The sequence below is a fragment of the Strigops habroptila genome, unplaced genomic scaffold (assembly GCF_004027225.2).
Source record: "Strigops habroptila isolate Jane unplaced genomic scaffold, bStrHab1.2.pri NW_022045631.1_ctg1, whole genome shotgun sequence".
Taxonomy (NCBI): Eukaryota; Metazoa; Chordata; class Aves; order Psittaciformes; family Psittacidae; genus Strigops; species Strigops habroptila.
The window spans coordinates 144,799-158,656 of record NW_022651108.1 but is presented as its reverse complement, the minus strand read 5'-3'; the positions used below and the strand labels follow the sequence as shown (position 1 = coordinate 158,656).

At 66.7% G+C, this 13,858-nt stretch overlaps 2 protein-coding genes across 2 annotated transcripts; both read left to right on the top strand.

The window, feature by feature from the left end:
• The first annotated feature begins 309 nt into the window (after nucleotides 1-309).
• GIPR (gastric inhibitory polypeptide receptor) lies at nucleotides 310-9,542 on the top strand. Its single transcript, XM_030475120.1, is given in 14 exon segments — nucleotides 310-366; nucleotides 1,145-1,232; nucleotides 1,313-1,420; nucleotides 1,875-1,996; nucleotides 3,346-3,449; nucleotides 4,003-4,150; nucleotides 5,204-5,363; nucleotides 6,363-6,423; nucleotides 6,513-6,582; nucleotides 6,679-6,767; nucleotides 7,834-7,924; nucleotides 7,926-7,973; nucleotides 9,090-9,131; nucleotides 9,363-9,542. Coding segments are annotated over 14 exon segments (1,368 nt in total).
• A 538-nt stretch (nucleotides 9,543-10,080) lies between these two features.
• Nucleotides 10,081-13,365, top strand: FBXO46 (F-box protein 46). Its single transcript, XM_030475119.2, has 2 exons — nucleotides 10,081-10,145; nucleotides 11,625-13,365. The coding sequence occupies exons 1-2, from the start codon at nucleotides 10,081-10,083 to the stop codon at nucleotides 13,363-13,365; spliced, it is 1,806 nt and encodes a 601-aa protein (XP_030330979.1).
• Nucleotides 13,366-13,858: the final 493 nt, after the last annotated feature.

Here is a 13,858-nt window from a genome sequence, read left to right as displayed (position 1 = left end):
GGAGAACGGGGGGGATCCGGGGGGACCCGGGACATGGGGGGGACAAAGGGGGGGTGATAAGGGACAAGGGGGGTGATAAGGGACGAGAAGGGGACAAGGGACATGGGGGGGGACAATGGACGTGGGGGGGATAAGGAACACCGGGGGTGGCACCGGGACATGGGGGAGGGGGGACAAGGGACATTGAGGGGTGAAGGGGGGGGAATAAGGGCCATGGGGGGGAGACAAGGGCCATGGGGGGATAAGGGACATTGGGGGGGGGACAAGGGACACACGGTGCTGACACCCCCCCCCCCAGGAGCTGTTGCCATGGGGCACTGGGCAGCGGCCCCCACCCTGCTTCACCGGGTCCTGCGTGGGGCAGAGGTGAGAGCCGGGACCCCCAAGTGTGTGTCTGTGTGTCCCAAGGGGGTGGCTGCAGTCATGGTGTCCCCATATTGATGACCCCATGGTGGTGTCCTCATAGTGGTGTCCCCATGGCGGTGTCCCCATGTTGATGCCCCCATGGTGGTGTCCCCATATTGATGTCCACATACTGGTAGCCCCATAGTGGTGTCCCGTTGTTGATGTCCCCACGTTGATGTCCCCATGGTGGTGTCCCCATGTTGATGTCCCCACGTTGATATCCCCATGGCGGTGTCCCCATTGTCAATGTCCCCTTACTGGTCACTCAATGTTGATGTCCCCATGGCAATGTCCCCATTGATGTCCCCATAGTGGTCACTCATTGCTGTCCCCATGGTGGTGTCTCCACGTTGATGTCCCCATGTTGATGTCCCCATAGTGGTCACTCAATGCTGATGTCCCCATGCTGATATTCCCATGGTGGTGTCCCCATGTTGATGTCCCCATGGCAGTGTCCCCATGGCAGTGTCCCCATTGATGTCCCCGTAGTGGTCACTCATTGCTGTCCCCGTGGTGGTGTCTCCATGTTGATGTCCCCATGTTGATGTCCCCATGTTGATGTCCCCATAGTGGTCACTCAGTGCTGATGTTCCCATGCTGATATCCCCATGGTGGTGTCCCCATGGTGGTGTCCCCATTGTTGATGTCCCCATAGTGGTCACTCAATGCTGATGTCCCCATGCTGATATCTCCATGGTGGTGTCCCCATGTTGCTCTCCCCATGGCTGTGTCCCCACAGGAGCGCTCTGCCCGCGCCACACTGGCCGCGTGGCTCCGGTACCGCCAGGCCTGTGAGCTGCGCCTGCGCCTTGACCCGCCGGCCCCCGGTGAGCCCCGGCACGGGGTTGGGGGGGGGGGATGTCGGTGACACCCCCAGGGCCCCCCCTGACCCGCGGCACCCCCCCAGGGCCCGTCTGCAACCGCAGCTTCGACATGTACGCGTGTTGGGGGGACGCGCCCCCCAACAGCACCGCCAGCGTCCCCTGCCCCCCCTACCTGCCCTGGCACCACCGAGGTACCCCCCCCGCCGGGGGCATGGACATGGGCATGGGGGGAATGGGGGGGACATGGGGAGAGATGGGGGGCCGTGGACATGGGGGGACATGGGGGGACATGGGGAGAGATGGGGGGACATGGGCATGGGGGGACATGGGGGGACATGGGGAGAGATGGGGGGACATGGGCATGGACATGGGGAGAGATGGGGGGCCAGGGGCATGGGGCATATGAACATGAACATGGGGGGACATGGACATGGGGGCCATGGACATGGGGTGCCCATGGGTGACACTACCGTGGGGGGGCCATGGCTGTGGGTGACATGGACATGGGTGATGCATGGGTGTCACATCCATGGACGGCATGGACATAGGGGGGGTGGTGCCACATTCGCGGGTGTCACACCTATGGGGCACCCAATGGGGGGGATGACGATGGGTGCCACCCCCGTGGGGTGCCACCGGCTGCAGTGCAGGGGGGGCTGGTGTTCCGGCGCTGCGGCCCCGACGGGCGCTGGGTCACCGACGGCACCGGGCGGCCGTGGCAGGACCATGGACAGTGCGAGGACACCGCGCCCGAGCAGCCGCTGCAGGTGGGGTTACGGGGCGGGCTATAGGGGGCTATAGGGAGCTATAGGGAGCTATGGAGCGCCGGGGGGTGCCGGCACGCCGGGGGGTGCCGCGGCAAGCTGGAGCTGCCACGCTGGGCTGTGTCACGCTGCCGTGCCCCGTGCTGGGATGCGCCGGGATGTGGCGGGATGAGGCGGGATGAGGCAGCGTGGGATGTGCGGGGGGATGCTGGGATGCGCCGGAGCGTGCAGCTCCGCGCCGCCTTGCTCCGTGTCATGCTGTGCCGTGCGCTGTGCCGCGTCCCGGCGCCGTCAGCCCATCTTCCTCCAGCTCATCCCGTGTTCTTCCACCTCATCCCATGGTCCTCCATCCCATCCCATTTTTCCCCCATCCCATCCCATGTTCCTCCAGCTCATCCCATCTTCCTCCATCCCATCCCATTTTTCCTCTATCCCATCCCGTGTTCCTCCAGCTCATCCCATCTTCCTCCAGCTCATCCCATCTTCCTCCATCCCATCCCGTGTTCCTCCACCTCATCCCATCTTCCTCCATCCCATCCCGTGTTCCTCCAGCTCATCCCATCTTCCTCCAACCCATCCCGTGTTTCTCCAGCTCATCCCATCTTCCTCCAGCTCATCCCATCTTCCTCCAACCCATCCCGTGTTCCTCCAGCTCATCCCATGTTCCTCCATCCCATCCCATGTTCCTCCATCCCATCCCATCTTCCTCCATCCCATCCCGTGTTCCTCTGTGCCGTGTTGCTCTGTGCCATCCCATGTTCCTCCATCCCATGTTCCTCCATCCCATGTTCCTCCATCCCATCCCATGTTCCTTCTTCACATGTTCCTCCATCCCATGCCATAAACTCCAGGCTGTGTCCCTGTGGTGCCGGATCGTGTCCCCTGGTCCTGGTGCCATGTCCCCAGTGCCATGTCCCCGGTGCCATGTCCCTGGTACCGTTGCCGTGTCCCCGGTGCCATGTCCCTGGTCCCGTTGCTGTGTCCCCGGTGCCATGTCCCTGGTCCCAGTGCCGTGTCCCCGGTGCCGGTGCCATGTCCGTGGTCCCAGTGCCATGACCCTGGTCCCGGTGCCGTGTCCCCGGTGCCATGCCCCTGGTCCTGATACCGTGCCCATGGTCCTGGTGCCCTGTCCCTGGTCCCGGTGCCGTGTCCCTGGTCCCGGTGCCGTATCCCCAGTGCCATGTCCCTGGTCCTGGTACTGTGTCCTTGGTCCCGGTGCCATGTCCCTGGTCCCGGTGCTGTGTCCTTGGTCCCGGTGCCATGTCCCTGGTCCCGGTGCCGTGATCCTGGTCCCGGTGCCATGTCCCCGGTGCCATGTCCCTGGTGCCATGTCCCCGGTGCCATGTCCCCAGCGCCAGGCCTGGCTGCTGGAGCAGCTCCGGCTGCTCTACACGATCGGCTACTCCCTGTCCCTCGTCGCCCTGGTCCTGGCGCTGCTGCTGCTGCTGCTCTTCAGGTACCGACCCGGCACCCATGGGAGTGAGGGGGCACCCATGGGTGTGAGGGGCACCCATAGCGATGGACAACCATAGTGAGGGGCACCCATAGTGATGGACACCCATAGTGAAGGGGCACCCGTAGTGATGGATGGCCATAGTGAGGGGGGCACCCATGGGTGTGAGGGGCACCCACAGTGATGGACACCCATAGTGAGGGGGTGCCCATAGTGATGGACACCCATAGTGAGGGTCACCCACAGTGATGGACGCCCATAGTGAGGGGGCGCCCATAGTGATGGACGCCCACAGTGATGGACACCCATAGTGAGGGGCACCCATAGTGATGGACACCTGTAGTGAGGGGGCACCCATAGTGATGAACACCCATAGTGAGGGGGCACCCATAGCGATGGACGCCCATAGTGAGGGGTGCCCATAGTGAGGGGCACCCATAGTGAGGGGCACCCATAGTGAGGGGGCACCCATAGTGAGGGGGGCACCCATAGTGAGGGGGCACCCATAGTGAGGGGGGGCACCCACGGTGGGGTCCCCCCCCCCGGTGCTGCTCAGGCGCCTCCGCTGCACCCGCAACTTCATCCACGCGAACCTGTTCGTGTCCTTCGTGCTTCGCGCCGGCGCCATCCTGACGCGGGACGCGCTGCTGCAGCGCCGCCTGCGGGCCGGGGCCGGGCACCCGCTGCACGGGCTGCGCCACGAGGTGCGCGGCGCGGGGAGACCGGGGGGGACCGGGAACTATGGGGGGACCATGGGGGGATCGTGTGGGGGGCATGGGGGAAATTAGGGGGGGACTATGGGGGGATCCATGGGGAGAACAATGCGGGAATCATGTGGGGGGCATGGAGGGAACTATGGGGGACCATGGGGGGAACAATGGGGGGACCATGGGGGGATCCATGGGGGAATCATGTGGGGGGAAACTAGGGGGGGACCATGGGGGGAACAATGGGGAAATCATGTGGGGGGGGCATGGGGGGAACTATGGGGGAATCATGTGGGGGGCATGGGGGGATCTATTTGGGGACCATGGGGGGATCCATGGGGGAATCATGTGGGGGGCATGGGGGGAACAACGGGGGGACCATGGGGGGATCCATGGGGGAATCATGTTGGGGGCATGGGGGGAACTAGGGGGGGACCATGGGGGGAGCAATAGGGGAATCATGTTGGGGCCATGGGGGGAACTAGGGGGGGACCATAGGGGGAACAATGGGGGAATCATTTGGGGGGCATGGGGGGAACTATGGAGGGAATCATGTGGGAGCTATGGGGGGATCCATGGGGGGAACAATGGGGGAATCATGTGGGGGGCATGGGAGGAACTCGGTGGGGATCATGGGGGCAACCATGGGGGGATCATGGGGGGAACCATGGGGGGATCCATGGGGGATCCATGAGGGGAACCATGGGCGGGACATTGGGAGGACATGGGGGATCCGTGGGGAGGACATTGGGGATCTATGTGGGAACCATATAGGGAACCATAGGGGAAACCATGGGGGGACCCATGGGGTAGCCATCGGGGGAGCCATGGGGCAGGATGGTGGGATGCAAGGGGGGGACTTGGCCAACATGACGTTGGTCCATGTTGGTGTTGGTTCTCCATGACATCGGTCCATCCTGACGTTGGTCCATCATGCCCCTGCCCCTCCGTGCCCCTGCCCCTCCATGCCCTGCTCCTCCCCACGCCGGTGCGGGTGCGGGTGCGGGTGCGGGTGCGGGTGCCGGTGTGGGTGCCGGCGGCGCGGTGCAGGCGGTGGCCGGGTGCCGCCTGGCGCAGGCCATCACCCAGTACTGTGTGGGAGCCAACTACGGGTGGCTGCTGGCCGAGGGGCTCTTCCTGCACAAGCTGCTGGTGCTGGCGGCCTTCTCCGGCGAGCGCTGCCTCCCGGCATTCCTGCTCCTCGGCTGGGGTGAGCCCCATGTCCCCATGTCCCCATAGCCCCATAGCCCATATCCCATATCCCTGTGTCCCATAGCCCCATGTCCCATATCCCGTATCCCTGTGTCCCATAGCCCCATAGCCCCATAGCCCATATCCCTGTGTCCCATAGCCCCACATCCCATAGCCCATATCCCATAGCCCCACATCCCATATCCCATATCCCATAGCCCCATGTCCCATATCCCCATATCCCCATACCCCATATCCTCATACCCCACACCCCACACCCCACACCCCATACCCCATATCCCTATATCCCGTACCCCATATCCCATACCCCATACCCCATATCCCCATACCCCGTACCCCATACCCTGTACCCCATATCCCATACCCCATATCCCATACCCCATACCCCATACCCCATATCCCATATCCCATACCCCACACCCCACACCCCACACCCCAAACCCCATACCCCATATCCCTATATCCCGTACCCCATATCCCATACCCCACACTCCATACCCCATACCCCATATCCCATACCCCACACCCCATACCCCATATCCCATACCCCATACCCCACATCCCATACCCCATACCCCACACCCCATACCCCATACCCCATATCCCGCACCCCATATCCCATATCCCATATCCCATACCCCACACCCCACACCCTATACCCCACACCCCACACCCTATACCCCACACCCCATACCCCATATCCCACACCCTATACCCCACACCCCACACCCCCTACCCCACACCCCACACCCCATACCCCATATTCCCTACCCCACACCCCACACCCCACACCCCACACCCTATACCCCACACCCCATACCCCATATCCCACACCCCACACCCCACACCCCACACCCTATACCCCACACCCCACACCCTATACCCCACACCCCATACCCCACACCCCATATCCCATACCCCATATTCCCTACCGCACACCCCACACCCCACACCCCACACATCCCCCCATATCCCCACAACCTCCTCCCCCCTCCAGGTGCCCCCGTGCTCTTCGTGGTCCCATGGGTGGTGGTGAGGTACCTCTACGAGAACGAGGGGTGAGGCCACCAGACCCCCCCCCCCCCCACATTATCACCTTGGGGTGCCCGGGGGGGGGGACCCCGGTGACCCCCCCCCCCCATGGCAGATGCTGGGAGAGGAACGAGAAGCCGGCGGTGTGGTGGATCATCCGCTGCCCCATCCTGGTGGCCGTGGCGGTGGGTGACGGTGGGACATGGGGTTGGGGGGGGGGGGGGACCCACATATATTTGGGGGGCGGGGGGGGGTCACTGCTGTGGTCCCCGTGTCCTCAGGTGAACTTCGTGGTCTTCATCCGCATCGTCCGCATCCTGGTGGCCAAGGTCCGGGCGCACCAAGTGTCCAGGGGGGACACCAGGGTCAGGTGGGGGCACCAGGGGCAAGGGGGGGGGGGATATTGGGGGTCCCCAGCCCCAAAGGTGGGCCTCATAAAGGGTCCCCATCCTCAAAGGTGTGCCCGGGGCGGGGGGGGGGGGTCTGCATCCAAAATGGGTCCCTTGGGGGGGTCCCTGTCACCAACCGTGTCCCCATCCAAAAGGGTTCCGTTGGGGGGGTCCCTGTCCCAAAGTGTGTCCCCTATAGTGGGTCCCCCTCCGAAATGGGTCTTTTGGGGGGGTCCCCATCCCAAAGTGTGTCCCCTATAGTGGGTCCCCTTCCAAAATGGGTCCTTGGGGGGGGTCCCCATCCCCAAGGGTGTCCCATTGGAGGGGTCCCCATCCCAAAGCATGTCCCCTATAGTGGGTCCCCATCCAAAATGGGTCCTTGGGGGTGATCCCCATCCCCAAGGGGGTCCCATTGGTGGGTTCCCCATCCCAAACCACATCCCCCATAGTGGGTCCCCATCCAAAATGGGTCCTTGGGGGGGTCCCCATCCCCAAGGGTGTCCCATTGGGGGGGTCCCCATCCAAAACGGATCCCTGGGGGGGTCCCCATCCCAAACCACATCCCCCATAATGGGTCCCCATCCAAAATGGGTCCTTGGGGGGGTCCCCATCCCAAAGTGCGTCCCCTATACTGGGTCCCCATCCGAAATGGGTCCATTGTGGGGGTCCCCATCCCAAAGCGTGTCCCCTATAGTGGGTCCCCATTCAAAACGAATCCCTGGGGGGGTCCCCATCCCCAAGGGGGTCCCATTGGGGGGGGTCCCCATCCCAAACCACATCCCCCATAGTGGGTCCCCATCTGAAATGGGTCCTTGAGGGGGGTCCCCATCCCCAAGGGTGTCCCATTTGGGGGGTCCCCATCCAAAACGGATCCCTGGGGGGGTCCCCATCTCCATGGGGGTCCCATTGGGGGGTTCCCCATCCCAAACCACATCCCCCATAGTGGGTCCCCGTCTGAAATGGTTCCGTGGGGGGGGTCCCTGTGGCTGCCGGGGGGTCTCTGGGGTGCCCCTGGGGGTCCCCATCGTGCCCCCCCCCCCCCCCCAGGCTGGCCCGGTCCACGCTGACGCTGATCCCGCTGCTGGGGGTGCACGAAGTGGCCTTTGCTCTGGCCGGGGACGGGCCCGGGGGGGGGGCCCCTGCGGCTGGTGCGGCTCTGCCTGCAAGTGCTGCTGTCGTCCTCACAGGCAGGGCCGGGGGCAGCGGTGTGGGGCGGGGGGTGGGGTGGGGGGTGTGGGATATGGGGATATGGGGAGTGGGATATGGGGATATGGGGTGTGGGGGGTGGGGTATGGGGTATGGGATATGTGGTATGGGATATGGGGTGTTGGTTATGGGGTACGGGGTGTGGGGTATGGGGATGGGGTGTGGGGTTTGGGGTGTGGGGTGGGGGGTGTGGTGTGGGGGGTGTGGGGTGGGGTTGTGGGGTGTGGGATATGGGGTGTGAGATATGGGGTGTTGGTTATGGGATGTGGGGTGTGGGATATGGGGTATGGGGTATGGGATATGGGGATATGGGGATATGGGGTGTGGGGTGTGGGGCGGGGGGTGTGGGGCGTGGGATATGGGGTACGGGGTGTGGGATGTGGGGTGTGGTGTGGAGGTGGGGGGCGTGGGGTGTGGGGTGTGGGGTGTGGGGTGGGGATATGGGGATATGGGGTGTTGGTTATGGGATGTGGGGTGTGGGATATGGGGTATGGGGTATGGGATATGGGGATATGGGGTGTGGGGTGGGGGGTGGGGGGTGTGGGGTGTGGGATGTGGGGTGGGGATATGGGATATGGGGATATGGGGATATGGGGTGTGGGGTGTGGGGTGTGGGGAGTGGGATGTGGGGTATGGGGTGTGGGGTGTGGGTGTGGGGGTGGGGGTGGGGGTGGGGAGTGTGGGGTGTGGGATATGGGGTATGGGGTATGGGATATGGGGATATGGGGTGTGGGTGTGGGGTGTGGGGCGTGGGGGGGTGTGGGGTGCGGGTGTGGGATGGGGGTGTGGGTGTGGGTGTGGGGTGGGGGGTGGGGATATGGGGTATGGGGTATGGGGTATGGGGTGTGGGGTGTGGGGTGTGGGGTATGGGATATGGGGTGTTGGCTATGGGGTACGGGGTGTGGGATATGGGGATATGGGGTGTGGGATGTGGGGTGTGGGGTATAGGGTATGGGATATGGGGCATGGGGCCATGGGCCATGGGGCCATGGGGATATGGGGCCTCATGGGTGGACATGGGAGTGCAATGGGGCGGTCGCTCTTGCAACGAGGGGTGTGCACGATGTATCACGACATACCCCCCCCCCCCCCTCCAGGGCCTCGTTGTCAGCGTCCTCTACTGCTTCGTCAACAAGGAGGTGCGTTGGGGGTGGGGTGTGACCCGGGGGGGGGGCTCCGTATCGTTTCCTATCATGCCCTATCGCGCCCTATCGAGCCCTATCGCGCCCTGTCGTGCCCTATCGTTCCCTGCCGTTCTCTATCGTGCCCTATCGTTCCCTATCGTGCCCTATCGTGCCCTGTCGTGCCCAGTCGTGCCCTGTCGTGCCCTGTCGTGCCCTATCGTGCCGCTGAGTGTCGCTGTGTCGCAGGTGCAGGCCGAGGTGCGCCGCGGGTGGCAGCGCTGTCGCCTCGCTGGCCCCTGCCCCCCCCGCCGCCCCCCCCGGGGCCCCCCCCGTGGGGCCCGGCGCTACGTGGCCGTGGGGGGGCAGCAGCGACCGCAGCCCCCCCCCGGTACCGGGGGGCACCCGGGGGCCGAGAGCGTCTGCTGAGGGGGGGGGGGGGCAGCGGGGCTGGGGGGGGGGTCCCCAATGCATTGGGGTGCTGGGGGGGGGGGTCCCACTATACCTGTGGGTGCTGGGGAGCAGGGTCAGTGGGTCTTGGGGTGCTGGGGAGGGATTGGGGGGGGTCCCTGTTAGCTTTGGGTGCTGGGGTGGGGTTAAGGGGGTCTTTGGGGGGGTCGGGGGGGATATGGAGGGGGGGGCCGTTGACACCTTTGGGTGCTGGGGGGGGGGTCTCAGGGGGGTGTCCCCAGCTCTGGACCCTAAAAATACACGTGGTGACACTGTGAGTCCTGTGAAATCAACGGGGGGGGCACTGGGGGGGCACTGGGGATGCAGTGGGGGGGCACTGGGGTGCAGTGGGGGGGCACTGGGGGGGCAGTGGGGGGGCACTGGGCTCCCTCACGCTCACCGCGCATGCGCGGAGTCCCCGCCACAACACACACACCCCCCCGGCACCCCAAAGCGAACTACAACTCCCATCATCCCCTTCGCGGCTGAGCAGGCGCGCTGCGCCGCGTGTGTGCGCATGCGCGGGGGGGCACCCCGGAAGCGGCGCGGAGAGGCGGAGCGGCCGCGCCCGGCACCTGCCCGGTGAGCGGGGGAGGGGCGGCGGCACCGGGCGGGGCCCCGGGGCTCGGGGAGCGCGGGGCGGGGGGGGGCGCCGCGTAGGCCCTGCCGCGGCGCTCGGTACCGGCCGCCGGGCCCCGGGGATGGCGCTTGGTGGGTGGTGTGTGTGTGTGGGGGGTGTCTCTATAGGCCCGGCCTCCCGCCACCCACCGGGGTCACCGGAGCCCCCCCCCCGCTCTCCCGTTACCCCCCCGGGGCGGGGGGGGGGCGGCACCGGCCGGGCCCACGCGGGACCGGGGCGGGCGGGGACACGTGGCCACGCCCCCTCCTCCATGACCACGCCCCCTCCAGCGCTGGCCACGCCCCCTTCGGCGTAGGCCACGCCCCCTCCGCGCCCCCTAGGCCCACCGCGCTGCCACCGTCCATATATGGGCATGGCCCGAACGCGGCTGACTGATTGGTCGGCGCGGTGGGGAAAGGGGCGTGGCGGCTCAGGGAGGGGCGGGGCCTGGCGCTGTTCGCGCCGCGGCCGCTTTAAGGGCAGGGAGAGGGGAGGGGGCGTGGCCTCTGCGGGGAGGGCGGGGCTTGAGAAGGGGCGGGGCTTGAGAAGGGGCGGGGCGCGGGGTGAGTGTGTTGGGGGGGGCAGCGGGGTCACCCCATGGGACCCACAGCGGGACCCACAGCCCCATATGGGCCCACACCGTCCCCACCAGCCCCACAGTGGTCCCAGCAGCCCCACGTCAGCCCCACACCGGCCCCACACCAGCTCCAGCAGCCCCACACTGGCCCCACCAGCCCCACACCAGCCCCACACTGGTCCCACCAGCCCCATGTTGGGCCAGCACTGGTCCCACCAGCCCCATACTGGGTCCATAATGGTCCCACCAGCCCCACACCAGCCCCACCAGCTCCACACCAGCCCCACACTGGTCCCACCGGCCCCACATTGGGCCCACACTGGTCCCACCAGCCCCACACTGGCCCCACATCAGCCCCACATTGGGCCCACACTGGTCCCACCAGCCCCATACTGGGTCCATAATGGTCCCACCAGCCCCATACTGGGTCCATAATGGTCCCACCAGCTCCATATTGGCCCCACACCAGCCCTACACCAGCCCCACCATCCCCACACCAGCCCCACACTGGTCTCACCAGCCCCACACCAGCCCCACACTGGTCTCACCAGCCCCACACCGGCCCCACATCAGCCCCACATTGGGCCCACACTGGTCCCACCAGCCCCATACTGGGTCCATAATGGTCCCACCAGCTCCATATTGGCCCCACACCAGCCCTACACCAGCCCCACCAGCCCCACACCGGCCCCACACGCCCCACACCAGCCCCACACCAGCCCCACCAGCCCCACAGTGGCCCCAGCAGCCCCGCACCGGCCCCAGCAGCCGCACTAACAGCCCTCTCGTCCCGGCAGCGCCGGCGCCGCGGTGGCCGCCCCGGCAGTGCCATGCAGCCCTGATGGAGCCCAACGCCTTCCCACAGCTGCAGCTCTGGTGCCCGCGGCCCTTCGGCACCTACAGCCAGAACAAGCCATGCGCCGGCCCCGGCGCCGCCAAGAAACCCTTCAGCCCGTCCTGCCGCCACACCGAGAACACGCCGCCCCCCCCCGAGCACCGGCACCGGCGCCGCGGCACCACCGGCACCACCGGCACCGGCGTCGGAGGAGGGCCGGGTGCTGCTGGACACGTGGTACGTCATCAAGCCCGGCAACACCAAGGAGAAGGTGGCGTTCTTCGTGGCGCACCAGTGCGGCGCCGGCGCCCGCGCCAGCACCATGAAGGTCAAAGGCAACTGGGGCAGCGACAGCTCCAAAGCCAAGCGGCGCCGGCGCTGCCACGACCCGGCCAAGGCGAAGCCGAGCGCGGTCGGCGCCGACGAGGAGCCGCTGCCCGGTGAAGCCGCCGAGCTGGTGTCGGTGGCGGAGATGGTGGCGCTGGTGGAGCAGCGCACGGCGCTGGCGCTGCAAAGCTTCCCCCCGGTGCTGGTGGAGGCCCCGAGCGGCGGCGACGCCAAAGCGCCGAGCGCCGCCGATTGCAGCCGCGTGGCCGAAGCCGTCGCCCACTTCGAGTCGCGGCACCGCGACGGCGCCGCCAGACCCAACGGCTTGTGCCGGCCCGGCGCCGAATGCCCGGCGGCGGCGGCGGCAGCACCGGCGGCGCCCGGTGAGGTCCGCATCGCCTTCCGCATCGCCAGCGGCCGCGAGCCGCGCGCCGGCGCCGCCACCGAAGCCGGCGGCACCGGTCGCCCCGGTTGCGTGTTCGTGAGCGGCGCCAGCGCCGGCGGCCGCGCCAAGGACAAGATCACGTGCGACCTGTACCGGTTGATCAGCCCGTCCCGGGACGTGCTGCCCACCAACGTGGAGCTGCTATTGGCCGCCGCCGGGCCTAAAGGCGACGGCGATGGTGGCGACGCCGTTGTTGGCCGCAGCGAGAGCGCGGCGGCGCCGGCGGCGAAGGCGGACGCGTGCGATGGAGCCCTGGACGCGGCGGCGGCGGCGGCGCCGGGGCGGGATTGCGCCGCCGGCTTCCATGTGGACGTGGTGGTGACCGGCGTGGTGGATCAATGCGTCTTCTACGGCAAGGACAGCGCCAAGCAGGTGACGGAGGAGACGGTGCGGCTGCCCGCGGCACCCAAGGACGAGCCGGCGCCGCCGCCGCCGCCGCCGCCGGGGCAGCTCTTCCTCTTCCCCATCACCGATGAGCCGGCGGCGGCGGCGGCGGCGGCGCCGGAGCCGGAGCCGACGGCACCGGGGGCCGACCCTTCGCTTTGCCGCTTGTACCGCCACGTGTCCCACGACTTCCTGGAGATCCGGTTCAAGATCCAGCGGCTGCTGGAGCCGCGGCAGTACATGCTGCTGCTGCCGGAGCACGTCATGGTGAAGATCTTCAGCTACCTGCCCACCCAGGCGCTGGCCGCCCTCAAGTGCTCCTGCCACTACTTCAAATCCCTCATCGAGACCTTCGGCGTCCGCGCCACCGATTCGCGGTGGAACCGGGACCCCTTGTACCGCGACGACCCCTGCAAGCAGTGCAGGAAGCGCTACGAGAAGGGGGACGTGTCGCTGTGCCGTTGGCACCCCAAACCCTACCACCACGACCTGCCCTACGGCAGGTCCTACTGGATGTGCTGCCGCCGGCCCGACAAGGAGGCGCCGGGTTGCCGTGTGGGGCTGCACGATAACAACTGGGTGCACCCGGCGCCGCGGCGCGACGATGGGAGGTGAAGGGATGGGGGGGGGGGTCGGGGGAGATGTGGGGTGGGGAGGGGATGGGGGGGGCCCAGGGGGGGTTTTTTGGGGTGATGGAGGAGCAGGAAAAGAAAAGTGAAAAGCAAAAAGGAGCGAAGTTTGGAGTGGAAATGGGGGGTGGACGGGGGGGGGGGTGGCCACGAGGAGGGTGCTGGACCCGTGGTGATGGCTCCATGGAGGGTGCTGGACCCATGGAGGGTGCTGGACCCATGGCAGTGACCCCATGGAGGGTGATGGCCCCATGGCAATAGCCCCATGGAGGGTGCTGGACCCATGGAGGGTGCTGGACACATGGTGATGGCCCCATGCAGGGTGCTGGACCCATGGCGATAGCCCCATGGAGGGTGCTGGACACATGGAGGGTGCTGGACCCATGGTGATGACCCCAAGGAGGGTGCTGGTCCCATGGCAATGACCCCATGGAGGGTGATGGCCCCATGGCAATAGCCCCATGGAGGGTGCTGGACCC

Bases quoted from the DNA above. Each gene is read 5' to 3' on its own strand.
- FBXO46 (XM_030475119.2), top strand. From the start codon at position 10,081: ATGCGCGGGGGGGCACCCCGGAAGCGGCGCGGAGAGGCGGAGCGGCCG. The intron at 10,146-11,624 runs GTGAGCGGGGGA...GCCTTCCCACAG, and splicing joins CCGCGCCCGGCACCTGCCCG to CTGCAGCTCTGGTGCCCGCG.